Genomic DNA, 15,140 nt, shown 5'->3' with positions numbered 1-15,140 from the left:
CGTGAACCCCAACACCGTGGGCTGGGCTGAAGGAGCTGGCTAATGGAGAACTTACGGTAAGAGCAGATATATTTTTAACCACCAGGATATGCTTATCGTCAGGAAAGGGCAAGCAGCACTCCTATCTCTCCAGGGAAGGGGAAGTGTTGAGCATGACTTTAGTTTTTTCCAACTTCTTTCCAAACCCTSAAAGGGTTTTTCTTGCTGAGACATGTTGTCAGATTAAACCAGGGAGTTAAATAGACATCAGTCCAGGGTCACAGGTGAAAAATATTAAATGCCAGCCGTGCAGTGTTTTTCCATTGCATGCAACATGTGTTTACTCCTCCTGTGTTCGGGAAAGAGCACTTTGAAACTGATCCATGTTTTGCTTTTTATTAATATATTAAGAGCCTGTCCAGCGGCTCTTAAATTTTCAGGGCAGCTTTGATGTCCTCTGTCTTGAAGAGCAAAGCAGATTCCCCTCCCGCTCCTCCACCCCACCCTCCCGCCTCTGGAGCGAGCCATGCGTCAGGCGGCTGCGATATTTGGCTGCTTTTTGACTTAGTTGCTTTGATCAGAAGGAGGCCGGATACGTTCCCCTCGGCCGCGCACAGCGGGCACCCCTGCAGCCGCCGTTACGGAGCTGGGCGGCCACGGGCTCTGCCCCGCCGTGCCCGGGCGCGCGGCAGCTCGGCGCAGGCGGTTGCGCTTGGCTCCCTCCCTGCCCGAGGCCGAGGGACGCCCGCTCGCGACGGYGGCTCGGCGTTGGCCGCTGCGGGACGGGCGAGACAGGTTTTGTGCGAGACCGAGACCTCCTCCCGCCCCTCCGGGCTCTCCCATCGTCATCCCCCGATTCCTCCCTCCCTGCTGCCTGCTCCTGCCCTGGGTTGGTTTTTTCTTCGCTGAGGTTTAGCAGCGCCCGGGGAAGGCGCTGCRGGCAGGCGCTCCCGGCACCCCGAGGGCCCGGACGTCGCGCCGGCTGACGCCTTCCCGCTTGCGGACGGCGCTTCGGCGATCTGGCTGATCGGCAGCTGGATCGTAGCTGCTCTCGTGTCSCTTTTAATAGCGCTCTCGGTTCCCCAAACTGGGACAGCGCCGAAGTCTCGGCTACRTCTGTGCTGCTCTTTTCGCTGTAATAGCGTGAAATATTCAGGGAGAAACGTGGAATTCCCTTAGCTGTGACAGCCTCATACCACATCTTAAAGCTTGCCGGGAGGCGCAGGAGCGTTTCTGGCTCTACCTGCTTTGAAGAGCCAGCAAAGGGAAGCTGAGAACACAATGTTGTCTGGTCCTGGCAGATGCTTTGGAGACCGGCCCGTTTTCATGGAAATTAGGTTGTATTAGTTTATTTTTGTCGGGACCTGAGAATTCCTAAATCATTTTTCCATTTTCGTGAAGCGGGTGGTGAATCACACGCATGTAAAACGGAGCAGTTAGCAAATGCGGCTTCCCTTTGATGCGCAGTAATCCGGCCCTCTCGTTTTTGTAACTGCTCCCTGGAATTTTCCATCATCATCTTATTATTTCAATGAAAGTATTAAGAACAACAACAACAGCAAAAAACCCTACCTTGTACGCTTTTAAAGAGAACAGGAAGGTTGTGCAAGCTAAAATGAAAAAAACTGGTTTGCAGCAGAATAATTGTGTAACCCACATGTTAAGAAATGAGACCAGGAAAGGGCTGAGGAAGAACATTCTGAAACGAACCCGTCGGCTGCGGCACGTTGGCTCAGGTTAGACTGAGCTCAGGTTAGGTCCCTGCGCTCCTTACGGCTTGGTGCGGTGACGGCAGTAGGTGCCCGTGATACTTTTTGTGAGTTAGAGACGTGGCTATAAACGTAGCTGAGTTCAGCTCAGCTTCAGAACCAAACGTACCGCTGCTCAGCGCAACATTTCCAATGTTTCCCTACTTTTCCGTGCTGAATGTCGTTTTATGTCCGGCAGGTATTAACCTGATGACTGACRCAAACAGAAATGTAATATTTTCCTACTGTTTACTATCAACTGCCCGCTCCAGTTTCAGGGCTCTTTTTCCTTAACCGAACCTGTTCATTGGGGCTGACGTGATTAAAATGGCAGTGCCTCAGCCCCTGCTTTGAGATGAGAGGTGCTTTTTGGTTTTTGCTCTAACTGTTATTAGAATAATGGGGGGAGAGCCATCATGATGTCCATCCCTGTGCTACTACTTAGAGAACATCTGGAAGGAGAGAATCTTCCATGTAATATCCTTGGCTAAATCACACCTTATTTCCAACATGTGATATAAATATTACTGTAAAGRGGATTTGGGGGGTGACCCTGGGTTCTGCATGTGTAAGCAGCACTGAGGATGCAGATTAAGGCCCCAGTTAAACACATTTAGAGCTGTRCTTGTTATTTGTGAAATCATTGGTCTGACTTCACTGAGAGCCCGTGTGAGTGTAGCAGACTGCTAAACGAGGAAGCAATGTTTGGACCTAGAACGACACTAGCTCAAAAGCAGAACAGGTCAAGAAATCTGAAAATGTGGAGGGTAAAGGGAGCGCATGCTCAGCAGAGCTTCTCCTGGGTTCTTCCACCTCGCCCCCACGGTACCAGTTTATTAAAGAGACTTGGAAAAAAACTAGTTCTTGCCAGTCGAGGTGACTCCTATCACAGCTATGACAGGTTTATTCTATTTGCAAGTCAAAACAAGTTTCTCTTCTCTCTCGGAGGTACATAATTATCAAGATCATCCTTATTGCTACACCCGGTACCATTGCCTATAATCTTTTGGTATTTGCACTTTCCTGGCACAGTCCTGATTGGCAAAACAAAGCTTGCATATGTGATAAGTTTAACATAATAGACTCTTCTCTTAGCACTGGATGCCATGAATCATAGAATGATTAAGTGGTTTGCCCAAAGCACAAAGTAGATTTAGTGTTTCTGCACTGCAGTCTCAGTAAATCAGGAGTGTCGCCAAAATCACAAATATACCCTCAAAATAAATTGAAATATCCGTAAATATCAGAAGTTTTGAGTTGCATTGTGGAGCTCAAGCTCTTACCRTTTTCTTACATTTTTCTACAACTGAAAACTTCTAAGAACTTGAGGTTTAARAGGTATAAAAGCAAAATCATCCTGTCACCAGAGGCTACCTAATTTCTGTGAAACTCTTGAACCCTGGCAACAACACAAGTCTTCATCTCAGGTTCTGCCCTTTTCTCTCCTTGCTTTCAAATCTTTACGTATGTTCTATCTGCTTTTGCTACACAAACTTTTTTTTTCTTTTAAGTTGAAGTCTTGGTAGCTTAAATCTTCTAAGTACCAAAAAATATCACAAAGCTAGTGGTTCTGTCTGGAGAATATTATTTTTCGATGCCAGAACAGCATCTAAAAGTCCCTGCTCACCGCAGTCCATTGCTGTTCGTGCTTGGCCTGGCGGAGAGCAGCCCACTGGCCCGTGATCGGGACCGAGCCGCGCGCAGCGCAGTCGGCGGTGACAGCGCTGCCGAGCCGTTATTAGAAAAGTGACCRAGGTGGAGACAAACGGACCAGCAAGGAGGACTACAAATCGGTTCTTGGTGCCCCTAGTTCTGGTCCCTGCTTTTCTCTGCGCTTTATCTGCAGCTATTGGCAAGCCAGAGAGAGAGGTTTTTCYGGGTACCAGAAAGTCATTCAAGGCTGTGCCCTGATCTCCTGACTTCCAAGTTGGCTYGTGCTTCGGAGGATGTACTCCAGCCTATTGCCTATTTCCAGACAGGAGAAAACAGAGCTGCCATGTCACAGGCTGGTGGCCGGAGGCGTCCGTCAGTAACGACTGTCRGGCTGTCACCCCTTGCCAGCAGGCTCTGCGAGTACCTGTGAGAGCTCCGGACGTGTTTTGGGGGGGCACCAAGTCCAGGTGTGGACTAGGGGAAGGGAGAAAATGCCACCAGTACAGATCACTGGTAACTTTGGGACCAAAAGGGCTTTGTCTTCAGCTACTTGCGTTTGGAAAAGCCTGCTGACTTCTTTGGTGAGATAAGCACAATTTTTTGCACTATTCCTGCTCCAAYATTCGTCCCTGGCTGTAGGGGCAGACAAGTATCTTGTGTTCCCGCAGGCCCCAGGACAACACAAGGAGATCTCGCCCTTAATGCTTCAGTACCCAGTGACATTGCTGGGAGGAGGAGATGTGAACGAGAYGAAGCTGTTCCAGCACTTCGGCCCTCCCTCCTCGCTGTCGTTGCTCTTTTGGTCATCTTAATCCTCTTCTACTTCTCAGCGGAAACTGTGCAGCGTTCTGTGCGGACACGAGCCTTGGGTACGTACCCCTGTGCTCGAGGTGCTTCTGCTTCCTCGAGGGAGCCTGCGTCCCTGCCMCTACATGTTTAAGCGAGCCGCTTCAGTAGGTTCACGCAATTCAATTTGCATTTGCAAGGCTAGATTGTAACAAATATCCCAGACCCTCCTCGGAGGCTTCTCACCCAAAGTGAGTTATGCAAACTGCAGGCAAACCTYCCCTCGCCGCGGGAGATGAACTGTGCCTGAATGCCGGTTTTGTTGCTGGATGGCAGAGGCTCGGAGGGCCACCTCGTGCAGTGCAGCGGGGATCCCCCGAGGCACGCAGCAGTCCTGGTGTCTTCCAAAAATTCATGGGCTCACGATGTTGAGGACACTGTGAAAGCCAGAGCAGGGACTAGAGCACTCAGCCGCCAGGAGGTTGCGTGGCATAGCCTGAGCCTCCGCGCTGTCCTCCGCCACCTCCTCGCTCGGAGGCGTAGCGCAGCCCCTGCTGCAGCGCGGCCGGTCGAGCGCCGTTTGCAYGCTGTGCCAGGTCTCACTTCCCCAACGGTCTTTCGGTATGAGCACTCCGGTCATGTGGCTGCTGGGGATGGGGAAGTCTCGTCGGAGCTGTTAGCGTTGCCGGCTGTCYGGGTCGCTGCCTTTCTGCCTCTCTGCCTAGACCCTGGCCTGTTTCTCCCTCCTCCCCCATCTTTTTTCCTTAAAAAAAAAAAAAAAAAAAAAAGGCTGTAGCTTAGGGTTACCATTAGTGAACCCCCAAAATGTTTCCCTTAAGCTCTTCACTGTTGTCATGCTGGAGAAGGAGCCAGCAGCCTCACGCAGGTACGTGCCTTGCGGGAATAAGGAAGGGGCAGCTGTGATTTGTGTCCTGAGCCCTAAAAGGAGCCAGAGGTTGTGTCCCGTCCTCTGCTGCMGAGGCACTAAGCTAGGAGACAGGTCCACACTTCCTTCGTCCCAAGCTGCAGCTTGGTGGCTCCCACTGAGGTTTCTGTGAAAAGTGCTTTGGCCATGCTCTCTGCTCCCAAATTCAGTGTAGCTTTCCTTATAATCATGCAGCTCCCTCCCCAGCTGCTTGCGCCTGCTATGGCTGAAAAGCCACACGCTGGAGYGTGGGGGCAAGCTCCATCCAGCGCTCGGAGAGCAGCCGGGCTGTTTGCACTGCCCGTGTTTGGAGTAGATTATGCGCTGCGCGTTCAGACCTTAGTTTATCTTGCGCTAGCCTCCCCGGGCTGGCAAGTAACTATCTTGCTCAAAGTGACTTGCCCACTTGAATTTGGACAGGTATGTGGTTTCCCAGCTGGTTCATTGCTCAGCAGCTGAACGTTGCTCAGTTATCCCAGACRTGCCAAGCCTGATTTTTATCTACAGCTTCTGCAAGGCAAGCTGTGGAATGCAAATTATGCCGGTGTATTTGCAGGTCTGTGCTGAGGAGGAGATCCCAGGAGCCTGATACTTCTGTTTCCCAATGACTCGTTATGTAGGTTGCGTTGGCCCACCACTCGAGATACAAAATGCTGGGGTTTTGTAGGTCACTCTTCTTTTGTAAAAGCACACAGGATGATCACAACATTTGTGTGTGTGTGTGTGTATAGCAGGGAAGAGGCGCTCCAGTGGTGATCACGCACTGCTTGTAACCAAAATCTCATCCCAAATCTGTCACTAGGCAAACAAGGAGTCCCCTCAAGCACTTTACGCTGTTCATGGTCTTGGAGAAGGAACTCGTGACTGCAGACAGCTCTGTTAGTACAGCAAGTTCTAATGGATCTCGAGCTGCTTTCTACATGCTTTTTTCTCAGGTGTGCAGTGTAATCCCTTGCTTTCACTTAACCCCAATAACCAAGGAGAGGTGGAGAATCATTTGATAATTATATGTTCATTTGATAGAGTGCACTTAAGTGACTGCAAATGCTTGCAAATTTTAATAACTCTTGAAGTTGTGTTCCAGTCGTTCTGGTTAGATGTCCTTTCTGCTCTGCTGCTGAACAAAGGAGGCAATTTTATCAATTGCCTAAGCGTGAGATATTCTGTGGCTTCCTTAAAGAAAAGCTGTCAAAAATAGGTTAGAAAATCTGTCTCTTGCTTTCTCCCTCTCAAACAGCCAGCTCTCCTTACTGTCTGCAGGCAGGGTGGGTGGATTCGCTGCTGCTTGGGAATGGAGATGACCCTCGTTCAGCACTGATTTGCCCTGTGGGCAGGGATGACCCAGAAGAAGAGCTGTGAAGGGAGAGCTTGGTGAGAGGAGGCACTTCTGCCTTATGAGTGAATTAAAATGTGTTTGATTACAGGATAGATCTAGGGCATCACTGCAAAGCTCAGTGCTGCATATGAAGTCTTACGTTCAGAAGGATGTCTGGGTCCAGGGATTTGAACATCTATGTCTACCTCATCCTTGTCTTTGAGCTGACTCCTGGGCTAATACACACCGCTGCACTAGGTCTCAGTGATTCTGGCCAATGTGTCACAGGTTTTGGTTTTTAAAAGGAAACTTAGCTCCAGGGCTCCTCTGCTAACACCTGCTCTGTCCAGGCTGCCCTCCCAGCGCCTGCTGCGGTGGAGACCAGCTCCATGGTGGCTGCCACCAAGTACAGCAGGGCCAAGGCTGGAGCACCCGGAGGGCATCATCTGGCAGGATGGGGCTCAGGATTTTTGTCTTTGTCATTAAGAGTCCTACCATCAGTGTGTGAGATAGCCAAGGCAAGGGATGTTTCCAGCTGTTCTGGAGATGCACATCAGATGGTGTAGGCAATTTCAGAGGAACGCAGGCCAGGCTTTGGCTTTAGATACCTTTCGTATCTTAGGTACTTACGTAAAGTAGCTTACATTGCTTACGTTCAGAACAAGCTTTAAAAAATCCTGGTAATAAACAACAAAATGTTTTTTAGCCGGTCATCTTGAATACATGCTCTCTCTTGTATTTTCTGTATTTTTGTACTGATTTTAACCATGGTATCCAACTGACTTCCAGTTAGGCAGTAGTCAACCTGACTAATATTTGTCACCTCCTATGAGCTAAATATGATTTGGATTTTATTTACCCCATTGTATTTCTTTAACTGCTTCTCTGATGTGGCTTCTTCCTGGAGGAAAAAAAAATTGCTGTCCTTATGCAAAATAAATAAAATCTTTCTGTGTTCTTGCCACATTTAGAGCTATATATATCTCTGGTACGCAGAGGAGCTATCAGCTTGGGAATTGGCGTGCAGAGGGTAAATAAATGAATTTACAGTAAAGCCTGCTTATTGTTTTTAAAGACCTATTGAAAGGAGAAGACTGTTCTTAATTTTCTCTCATAATCTCATTTCAAGATGCATAGCTTGGAAAGGTCTGTCAGAGAGGGCCTGTTTTGTCTTTGATCCCTAGTTTAAAAGCCRGGGGACAGACAGGTCTCCGACCCTTGGCCATGGTCACGAGGGGAAGCCGTAGCCAACGCGGGGYGAGATCCTGCGGGTCCCGGCCGCGCTGAGACCTTGTGCAGAAGYGCAGAGGGCTGCTAATCCGGCGTTGTTTGCTCTGCACACCACACCCCTGCTTATTGCCCACGGTCTAAATTACGGAGGCGGCCAAACTTGCTTCCTGTTAAAAACAATAGCTCTGGATGACACATCAGCACGGCATAACGCGGGGGACGAGGGGCCGGGAACGGCCTGGTGGCCTCGCACCGCGGCTGCGCGCCCGGCACCGCGCGGGGCTGCTGCTTCCGCGCGTCAGGCTGGGGGACACTTACCTGGGAACTGTCCTAGAAAGAATCRGCATGGACGTAACCATCCAGGGGTTGTGTTAGTGCGAGCTGCTGTAGAGGAGCTAGTTTGTAAATCACCGGCTGGCTCGGGGTTGGAGTCACGTTTTTCTTTATTTGCACCAGGGCGTGCTTATTTTGCTGCAGTAAATGTTTTCATCAGGCAGTTTTTCAAGAACTGTATGCAGGATCTAAGACCTCAGTTCTTCATTTTTTTTTTAACCTCACCTCAGAAATGCACATGACAGCCACAGCTGATGTTGCTTGTAGGTAATGGTGTGATCGAGAAGAGCTGTATTGAGTAGAAGAGTCGGTGAGTCCCTCTGCAAATAGAGGATATATAGAAGGTGTCCCAGGTACTTCCCAGCCATCGGATCACAGCCAAAATGCCACTGAGGACCCAGCACCTCCACATGCAGTTTTGTGTTCACAGCACAGCATCTGGTTAACAAGTACCGATGCAAGTTAGGTGTAAGCAGAATTGCTGTCCTTTGAAAACCTGGCTGCCAGCAACAAAAATTTATGCCTTCTGGTGTATCCAGACACATCTGTTGAATAGGTGCAGAAAACTCTGTAGTTAGCTATTTAGGATGTGTACCAGCTTCCAAAATATGAATTATCTTTTTCTTGCTCAAAATGGAACACGTCTTATACCCAGGCTCTGGGCACTGCTGTTGCCTCGTGCTTACAAGCGTGGGTGCCCCTGCGTCTGGTTGTTCACGCTGCCCTCGAACTGGCCGAGCAGCGCAGCAAGGGTTGGGGGGAGCTGGGCCCACACTTATTTAATGCAGCAAATCAATCTGCAAAGCTTTACCTGTGCAAAGGGATGTGGGCAATGGAGCTGGAAAATGAGTAGGAGCTCTTTTGCTGCTGGTTGGAGGAGACTCATGTTAGAAAGGTGTTCCTGGGCCATTAGTAAGACTTTATTTTTCGATGGCTGCTGGAAAGCTGGGAAACTTCGCACTTACTTGGATTTCAACCGTTCTTTTGTTCTGTTTTCTGACTCAGAGTACCTCCTCCCTGCAAGCTGGCTCTGCAGCTGGAAGGRGGTTGCAGCTTCAAAGTTAATCCAATATTCTAAAGATCTACCTCACTGATATGGCTTAGAAATCATTTTCCCTACCTCTATTACAGTTTCCAAGGGAATCTCAGGCATACCTTGGGTTCTCCCTCCCTGCTTTCATCCTTCGGGATCCAGTTACGTCTGGCTCCGTTGCTTTGTCAGCCTTTAGATAATTTACTGTTTCCATCTCTTCCAGCATGATCTATATGATCCCCTCTTGGGACATTTTGATGTGTGGAATAAACTCCCCCATCTCCCACACTGAGGAAGATCATTAACTGTAGCCAAATCTACCCCTTTTTCTCAGTAAATTATCCCTTACTGTCTCCTCCTTCCTTTCTTTGGTTTTTAATTAACAACATCATGAAATGTCTGCTTTTTCTAGGGATTTTTTTTTAAACAAAACCACATTCGGGCACACACAGAGGCACAGACACACACATGCACACACCACGAGCAATGTACGCTCACGGACAACCACCACCCTGCTCGCAGAGACAGGCTTATATAGAAATACAATGACGTAAATCAACACCCAGAAGCGTTTATTTAATTACCCAGATATATACACAGAGAGACAGGCAGATGGGTTAAGGCTGCAGTTTTGCTGGTGGATGAACAAAACGACACTTCAATGCCCACAGGAGAGTATTTTGGAAAAGCAGTGGCAGCAGCAGCAATTAAAGGTGCTACCTCTTTATTCACTGTTTCGGACTAATTGGCCCGGCCTAAGAAATGGCRAACGCTGCTGCGTACCAAGTGTTAACCCATCTGCTTCCACAACCGAAATCAGTGTGAAAACAGCATAGCAGTTTTTCCCAGAATAGTTCCCTGTTCCCAAGCAATGAGTGATTCCAGGAATTGCATCCCTAAACTCTGGCTTCTGATTGCTCTGGGTAGCCCCTGCCTTCTTTTTTCCTTTCTTAAAAATATGAAAACAAACTAAGGAGCCTGCCATGACTGCAATAACTCTCCTTTGGATATTCGTTTACAGGTGCTCAAATCCATTAACACCGAGCTGGTTCTCTGACCTTGAAATGGCTTCCTTCCCAGCGGGTTGCATCCTGTGCGGTTTAGGAAACAGAACACTGTATTTCTTGTGCACTTTCATGTCAAGAATTATTCCCAGAACAGAGTTCCTGGTGTATYGAACACGCTTCTCCCTGAATGCTCACGGTCCTTGGGGTGGGCAGCGTTAGGAAATGCTGCAATTCAGTCATGACTGGTACTTGGTTACCCCCCACTTACTGCGAAGCTAACTGCTATCGCCATAAACGATGCTGAACTGTGGGATTCACCTAAATCTTCAGTACGCTTATACTGAATTGTCATTTATGTGATATGATGCCTTTGAATGTTCCCTGTTAAACCMATTCTATTAGCTCTACTTGCCCCTTCCTGCACAGTACATCAGTCCCACTAACTTCACCCAACAGTTTCTTCATTTCTTGTCCTGCTGTTAAAATTTGGATATTGCTTAGAACCGTTCTGATATTTGGTCTTGGCTGCAGAACCAACGAGAGGCCAAGTGCCAGCGGGCTGTGCTCACGAGCAAGAGCTGCTGTGCACCATGTTCCCTGTTGGGAACATGTTGGGAACTGCCGCTGTTGGGAACGAAAACCCAGCCCGGCCCCGTGCTGCGCCTTGCAGGGACCAGCGCCCACAGCTCCTCCCTTTCTTCCCATCACCTGTGTGGATGCAGTAAACAAATGTCAACTGATATCTGCGTTGGTGCAATTTGCTGATGGAGTTATCCAATACACAAGTTGTTTTTCACCGACAGCTGTACCATCCCTAATACTCTCAAGGTCTTACTAAAGGCTTCAAGAGCTTCTGCTGGATAGGTGGTTCTTTGTCTACAATCTTATATTCTTCTATAGTTGTATCTTCAAGTTTTCCACAGTATCAATGAAAAGCTCAATCCAGAGGTACTCCTTTTAGCCTACTGCTTTTGTGCTAAGAAAAAATACCCTTATATGCTAGAAGGCAAATTAATACATCATAGAAAATGTCTCCATTTTGCATTTTTGTGGTAGCCCAGAAACTCTGATTTTTGTGGTCAGATGCAGCCTTGGGCAATACCAAAGCTGTATATATTTCTTCGTCTGTTCCTCCCCCCCCCCTTTTTCTGGTTATGATGTTTGAGGCATTTTTTTCTAGATATATAGTACAGTCTGTCCATGTGGGTGATAGCTACCATTACTGACCATCTGCTTTCTTCGCAGAATTCTCYGAATGTCATCTTCTTGCTCTGCTGCTTGTCATCTGGGGACTATCCCAAGCAAATCACTGCCATTCCCTTATTTGCTGTTTCCCCTTAGACTGCAGGGCCTCCCAGGGTGTTACACTTCCAAGAAATTAGCCATGCTCAGCTGAGGGACAGGTGGAAACTGTTAATCTACTTGGGTGTATGATTACCAAAGCATACTCAAATAACCAATTTCTTTAGTTGTGTCTGGGAACATAAAAACCATGAGAGATGACAGTATGCTAAACTGGTGCTTCCTTTATATTTGTTTCCTTAGACTTCTTAGGCCAGGGACTATCTTACATTTAGGCATTAGGTTCTTGGCACAAACAAACGACGAGCACTAGATGTTGTGCCCTGCCATTGGGTGGGAGTTTATACTTCACTTTTTASCACTGCTCATATTAAGTTTATGTTGGAAAATGACTGAGGACAGGTGGGAGAGTTTCATCTGCCTTTTGAGTAACAKACTTTATTGAAGTTATCGTAACATGGGAGTTCAAAAATAAGAATTAAGGATGTCATTTTATCTTCTTTTTCTCGCTCCATGACAATTCCTCACCAGTGAATTTGTGGATACTAATCCTGCTGACAGTCTTGATGTTCTTCCCTAATCTGTGTATTTTTTTCCTGATCTTTTCAAAAATAATGCAAGTCCTTCAGCATTTCATCCACTTCTAATTTCACTTCCCTGCTGTGTTGTTTCAGTGAGTGAAAATATACTTCCCTAATTTTTGGACTACCTTTTCCTTTCTTAGTTGGTTCTCCTCTGTTTTGGAAAAACTTCACCTTGCTATGACAAGTTTACAGCTCTGCATTATTTCCCCTTTCCCTTTGTCTTTCARTTCTTATTTGTGTTACGGAGATGTTTTATGAGCGTTGAGTCCCAATAGTGCTTCCTGGACTGAAGAGCACTTATTACTGAGAACGACTGGTAGGATGTAGCCTACTCTTGAAACAGCAAGTATTAGCTGAAGGGTGGAAAGATGAGGTAACAATAATGCAAACAGTTTAACAGAAATAGTGACTTTTCACTAAGTGCAGCCAAATGAAAGCTTYTCACATGCAGCTTGATGGAAGCAAGCACTAAAGGGAAGGGGGATGGGAGCCTGACAAGGTTTGTGGAAGCTTTTTTCCAGGGCTTTTTCCACACCTGGGCATGTTGGTGGAGATTGGCGAGGAAGCAGTTTACCGCTCATGCTGCTGTCATTAAGGGTGAATGCTTGGGGAAGACAGCTGCTATTTAGCCACCCTAATAGGGTACAGCAAAGCAGAGAAGACTTTTCAGGCTTTCCCCCCTCCCTTTGCATCTTCTGCTTCCTTCCTTCCAATCCACTTGTCTGTTTATTTCAGATGCCTCTGTGTTTCTGTGTGTCTAATTCAGACTTAGACTTGAGATTACAGACTTCAAACTTCCTCTTTCTGCTTAAATAAATTCCTTCACCCAGCAAGTCTGTTAATACTCCCTGTATTCAGATATACTTYTCCTACTTTGTATAGTGCTTCATCCTCACAAAATGTACTAGTATCAGATCAGGTAAAAGTCAGAAGGGAGAGCTATTCAGATCAGCAGATGGCAGGCTCCTTCTAGCAATTGATACCATCAGCTTCATCCTACATACCCCTGTATCAGAACATCTGATGATGACGGCTGGAAAAAAGAAGTATGGTTTCTGCATCCTTACAAGTATGCATTATGCCAGTAAGGAATCAAAAATACCTTTGTCACCAGAGTCTGTGTGGAGTGCATTTAGTCCCTTAAAGTAACGTGTATCGGATGGGAAAACARGAACATAGTGGCTGAGTAGTGCTGATAACAGCAGAAATCTGAATGTCAGAGGCTGCGATTTACAAATTCACATCCAAGTCTGATTTCCATCTTCACTATTCTACCTGTGAAGATTTCCTCCAAAATAAAATATGTTAGGCTCAGATAGTGAGGTGATGAGAAATTTGGGGAAAAGGAAGAGATGCTGGTAAATGCAATCTTAACTTAAGTGTCTGTGGTCAAATGGTGCCTTAATCAAGCTCTTCCTTCMCATAAAGTGTCTATGAAACTGCTCCTTATGTTTTTTGTTTTTGTTTTTTTTTAAGGTTAGGTTTAAAATGTCCATCCCTTCGGGAAACAATTTGGTTTCCCAAAGTTGTATGTATCCTCCTGACACAATGCAATGAACAATTGCAGGCCTTTTAGCATTATTGATGCAGCATCTCTTTTATGTTTTGTATGTTTYGTATTCCCTAGTTTCAGCAAACAATAGTTTTAAAGTATTTTTAACAATGCAGCATTGTTATGAAAATGAGCTGACTAGTGAGTCTGATAGCAGGAATTTGCTCTGAGTCAACAGTGGCAATTTACAAGCATTGACTAACGAATCCCATAATACGCACAGCACCTCTGTGAAGAAGGGAAGAAAGCTCCATTATCTCTAATATGCAGCAAGGATTCAAATATCAGAGGCACAAATGCTGTATAAGAATGTGAACGGATAGTGAATCCAAGCCAGGAATTCCTGGTGCTCACTTCTCTGCTTGGGAAAAAATAATATATTTCATAGTTCTGTACAGACATCTCTCAGAGACATGTTGGCCAGACAATAGCAATTTTTTTTCTGTTTTTTAACAGAAAGCACTAATATGGTAGGCCCTTACAGCCTCTGAGAGAAATTTTCAGTGGAGACAATAAAAGCAGATTTCTTTTCTCCCTCTTTGATCAGATTGGGGAAAGAGTTTACCAGAACATCTGTTAGTATTGTAACATTCTGTAAATAAATTAGGAGTAATTCGAAGGTGGAGTAAGGGCTTATTTTATCCCCCCCTCCCCCTCCCCCCGAAAGCGTAAAACAAGCCCAGCTTGGGCTAATCTCCTTTGAGGAGAGAGATGTCTCCCCTGTAGCTGTGGCGTTTCAATATTCGTGCCTCATCCTTGCCACRGCTGCTCCTTCTCCCCCACTCGTTTGGAGTGTCATATGATGCCACTGCATGGATTTACTCTCATGCAAGGTGCCTTTAGGCAACGCTTCTCTCCTGTGTAGGTTCTGGCATCTCACATGCTTTCTCAAGGATTTTCYAAGCCCCCTCTCCTACACAACCTGTGGGATGGGCATTGCGAAGTACCCATTAATTTCAGCAGATGAATATTCTTCCTTCTAATACAGATCATAGCCTAACTCACTTTGAGGAGGAGGAAAAAAGAAGTCTGAATCTACYTCTCTATCGCTGACCTATTGCCAGTTCTCTAGCTAAAACTGCATGGTGGGGATATCCCAATTTTTCCAGTCTACAGTCTCTTTCAGTAAGTGATGCTTCTATTTATTCATCGCTCATTTAGAAGAAAACAGGAGTGAATAAGAAAAAAAGAGCAAGATAGAAAGAACTGTAAATGAGAGGGCAAAGTTTCCGAATGGGACCCTGGACTGGCAGGCACATCTGAGGTCTCTTTCCACCACTGACCTCCCATCAGGAGGAAATGTCTTCAYCTCCACCAGCTTCCCTGTTAGTCCCTGTTAGTCCAAAACTCTTGTTTTGGTCTGATTACACTGATATTTCTGCAGAATAGAAGTCTCTTTCTTTCTCCCTCTCCCTTTCCAAATTTGATCTGTACCTATGAGCCTCAACTTAGGTAGAGCTTCCATTTGGTATATAATAACAACAATAATAAATAAACCACTCAATTTTCTTTTTCAAAGTCTTTTTTTCCCCTATTCTAAGCATCTGGCAAATGTTTAAGTATGATAATTATCAGGACTGTTCAGCACAGAAATGAAATAGTTCACAAWCTCATAAATTTCTGAATTATTCAAAATTGATAGCATTCCTATAAATACATTGTGAGTAGCTAAAGGTGTAAATTTTCATTTATG

At 46.4% G+C, this 15,140-nt stretch overlaps 1 protein-coding gene across 1 annotated transcript; it reads left to right on the top strand.

Moving 5' to 3' along the window:
- Nucleotides 1-2,428: 2,428 nt before the first annotated feature.
- LOC146595055 (uncharacterized) lies at nt 2,429-11,443 on the top strand. Its single transcript, XM_085306473.1, is given in 4 exon segments — nt 2,429-2,675; nt 4,049-4,249; nt 5,006-5,052; nt 11,255-11,443. Coding segments are annotated over 4 exon segments (684 nt in total).
- Nucleotides 11,444-15,140: the final 3,697 nt, after the last annotated feature.

This window comes from Rhea americana, unplaced genomic scaffold (genome assembly GCF_003343005.1).
Source record: "Rhea americana isolate MKP2758 unplaced genomic scaffold, rheAme1 scaffold_24, whole genome shotgun sequence".
Taxonomy (NCBI): domain Eukaryota; kingdom Metazoa; phylum Chordata; class Aves; order Rheiformes; family Rheidae; genus Rhea; species Rhea americana.
The sequence above is the reverse complement of the archived record's forward strand: the minus strand, read 5'-3'. Positions and strand labels throughout refer to the sequence as shown.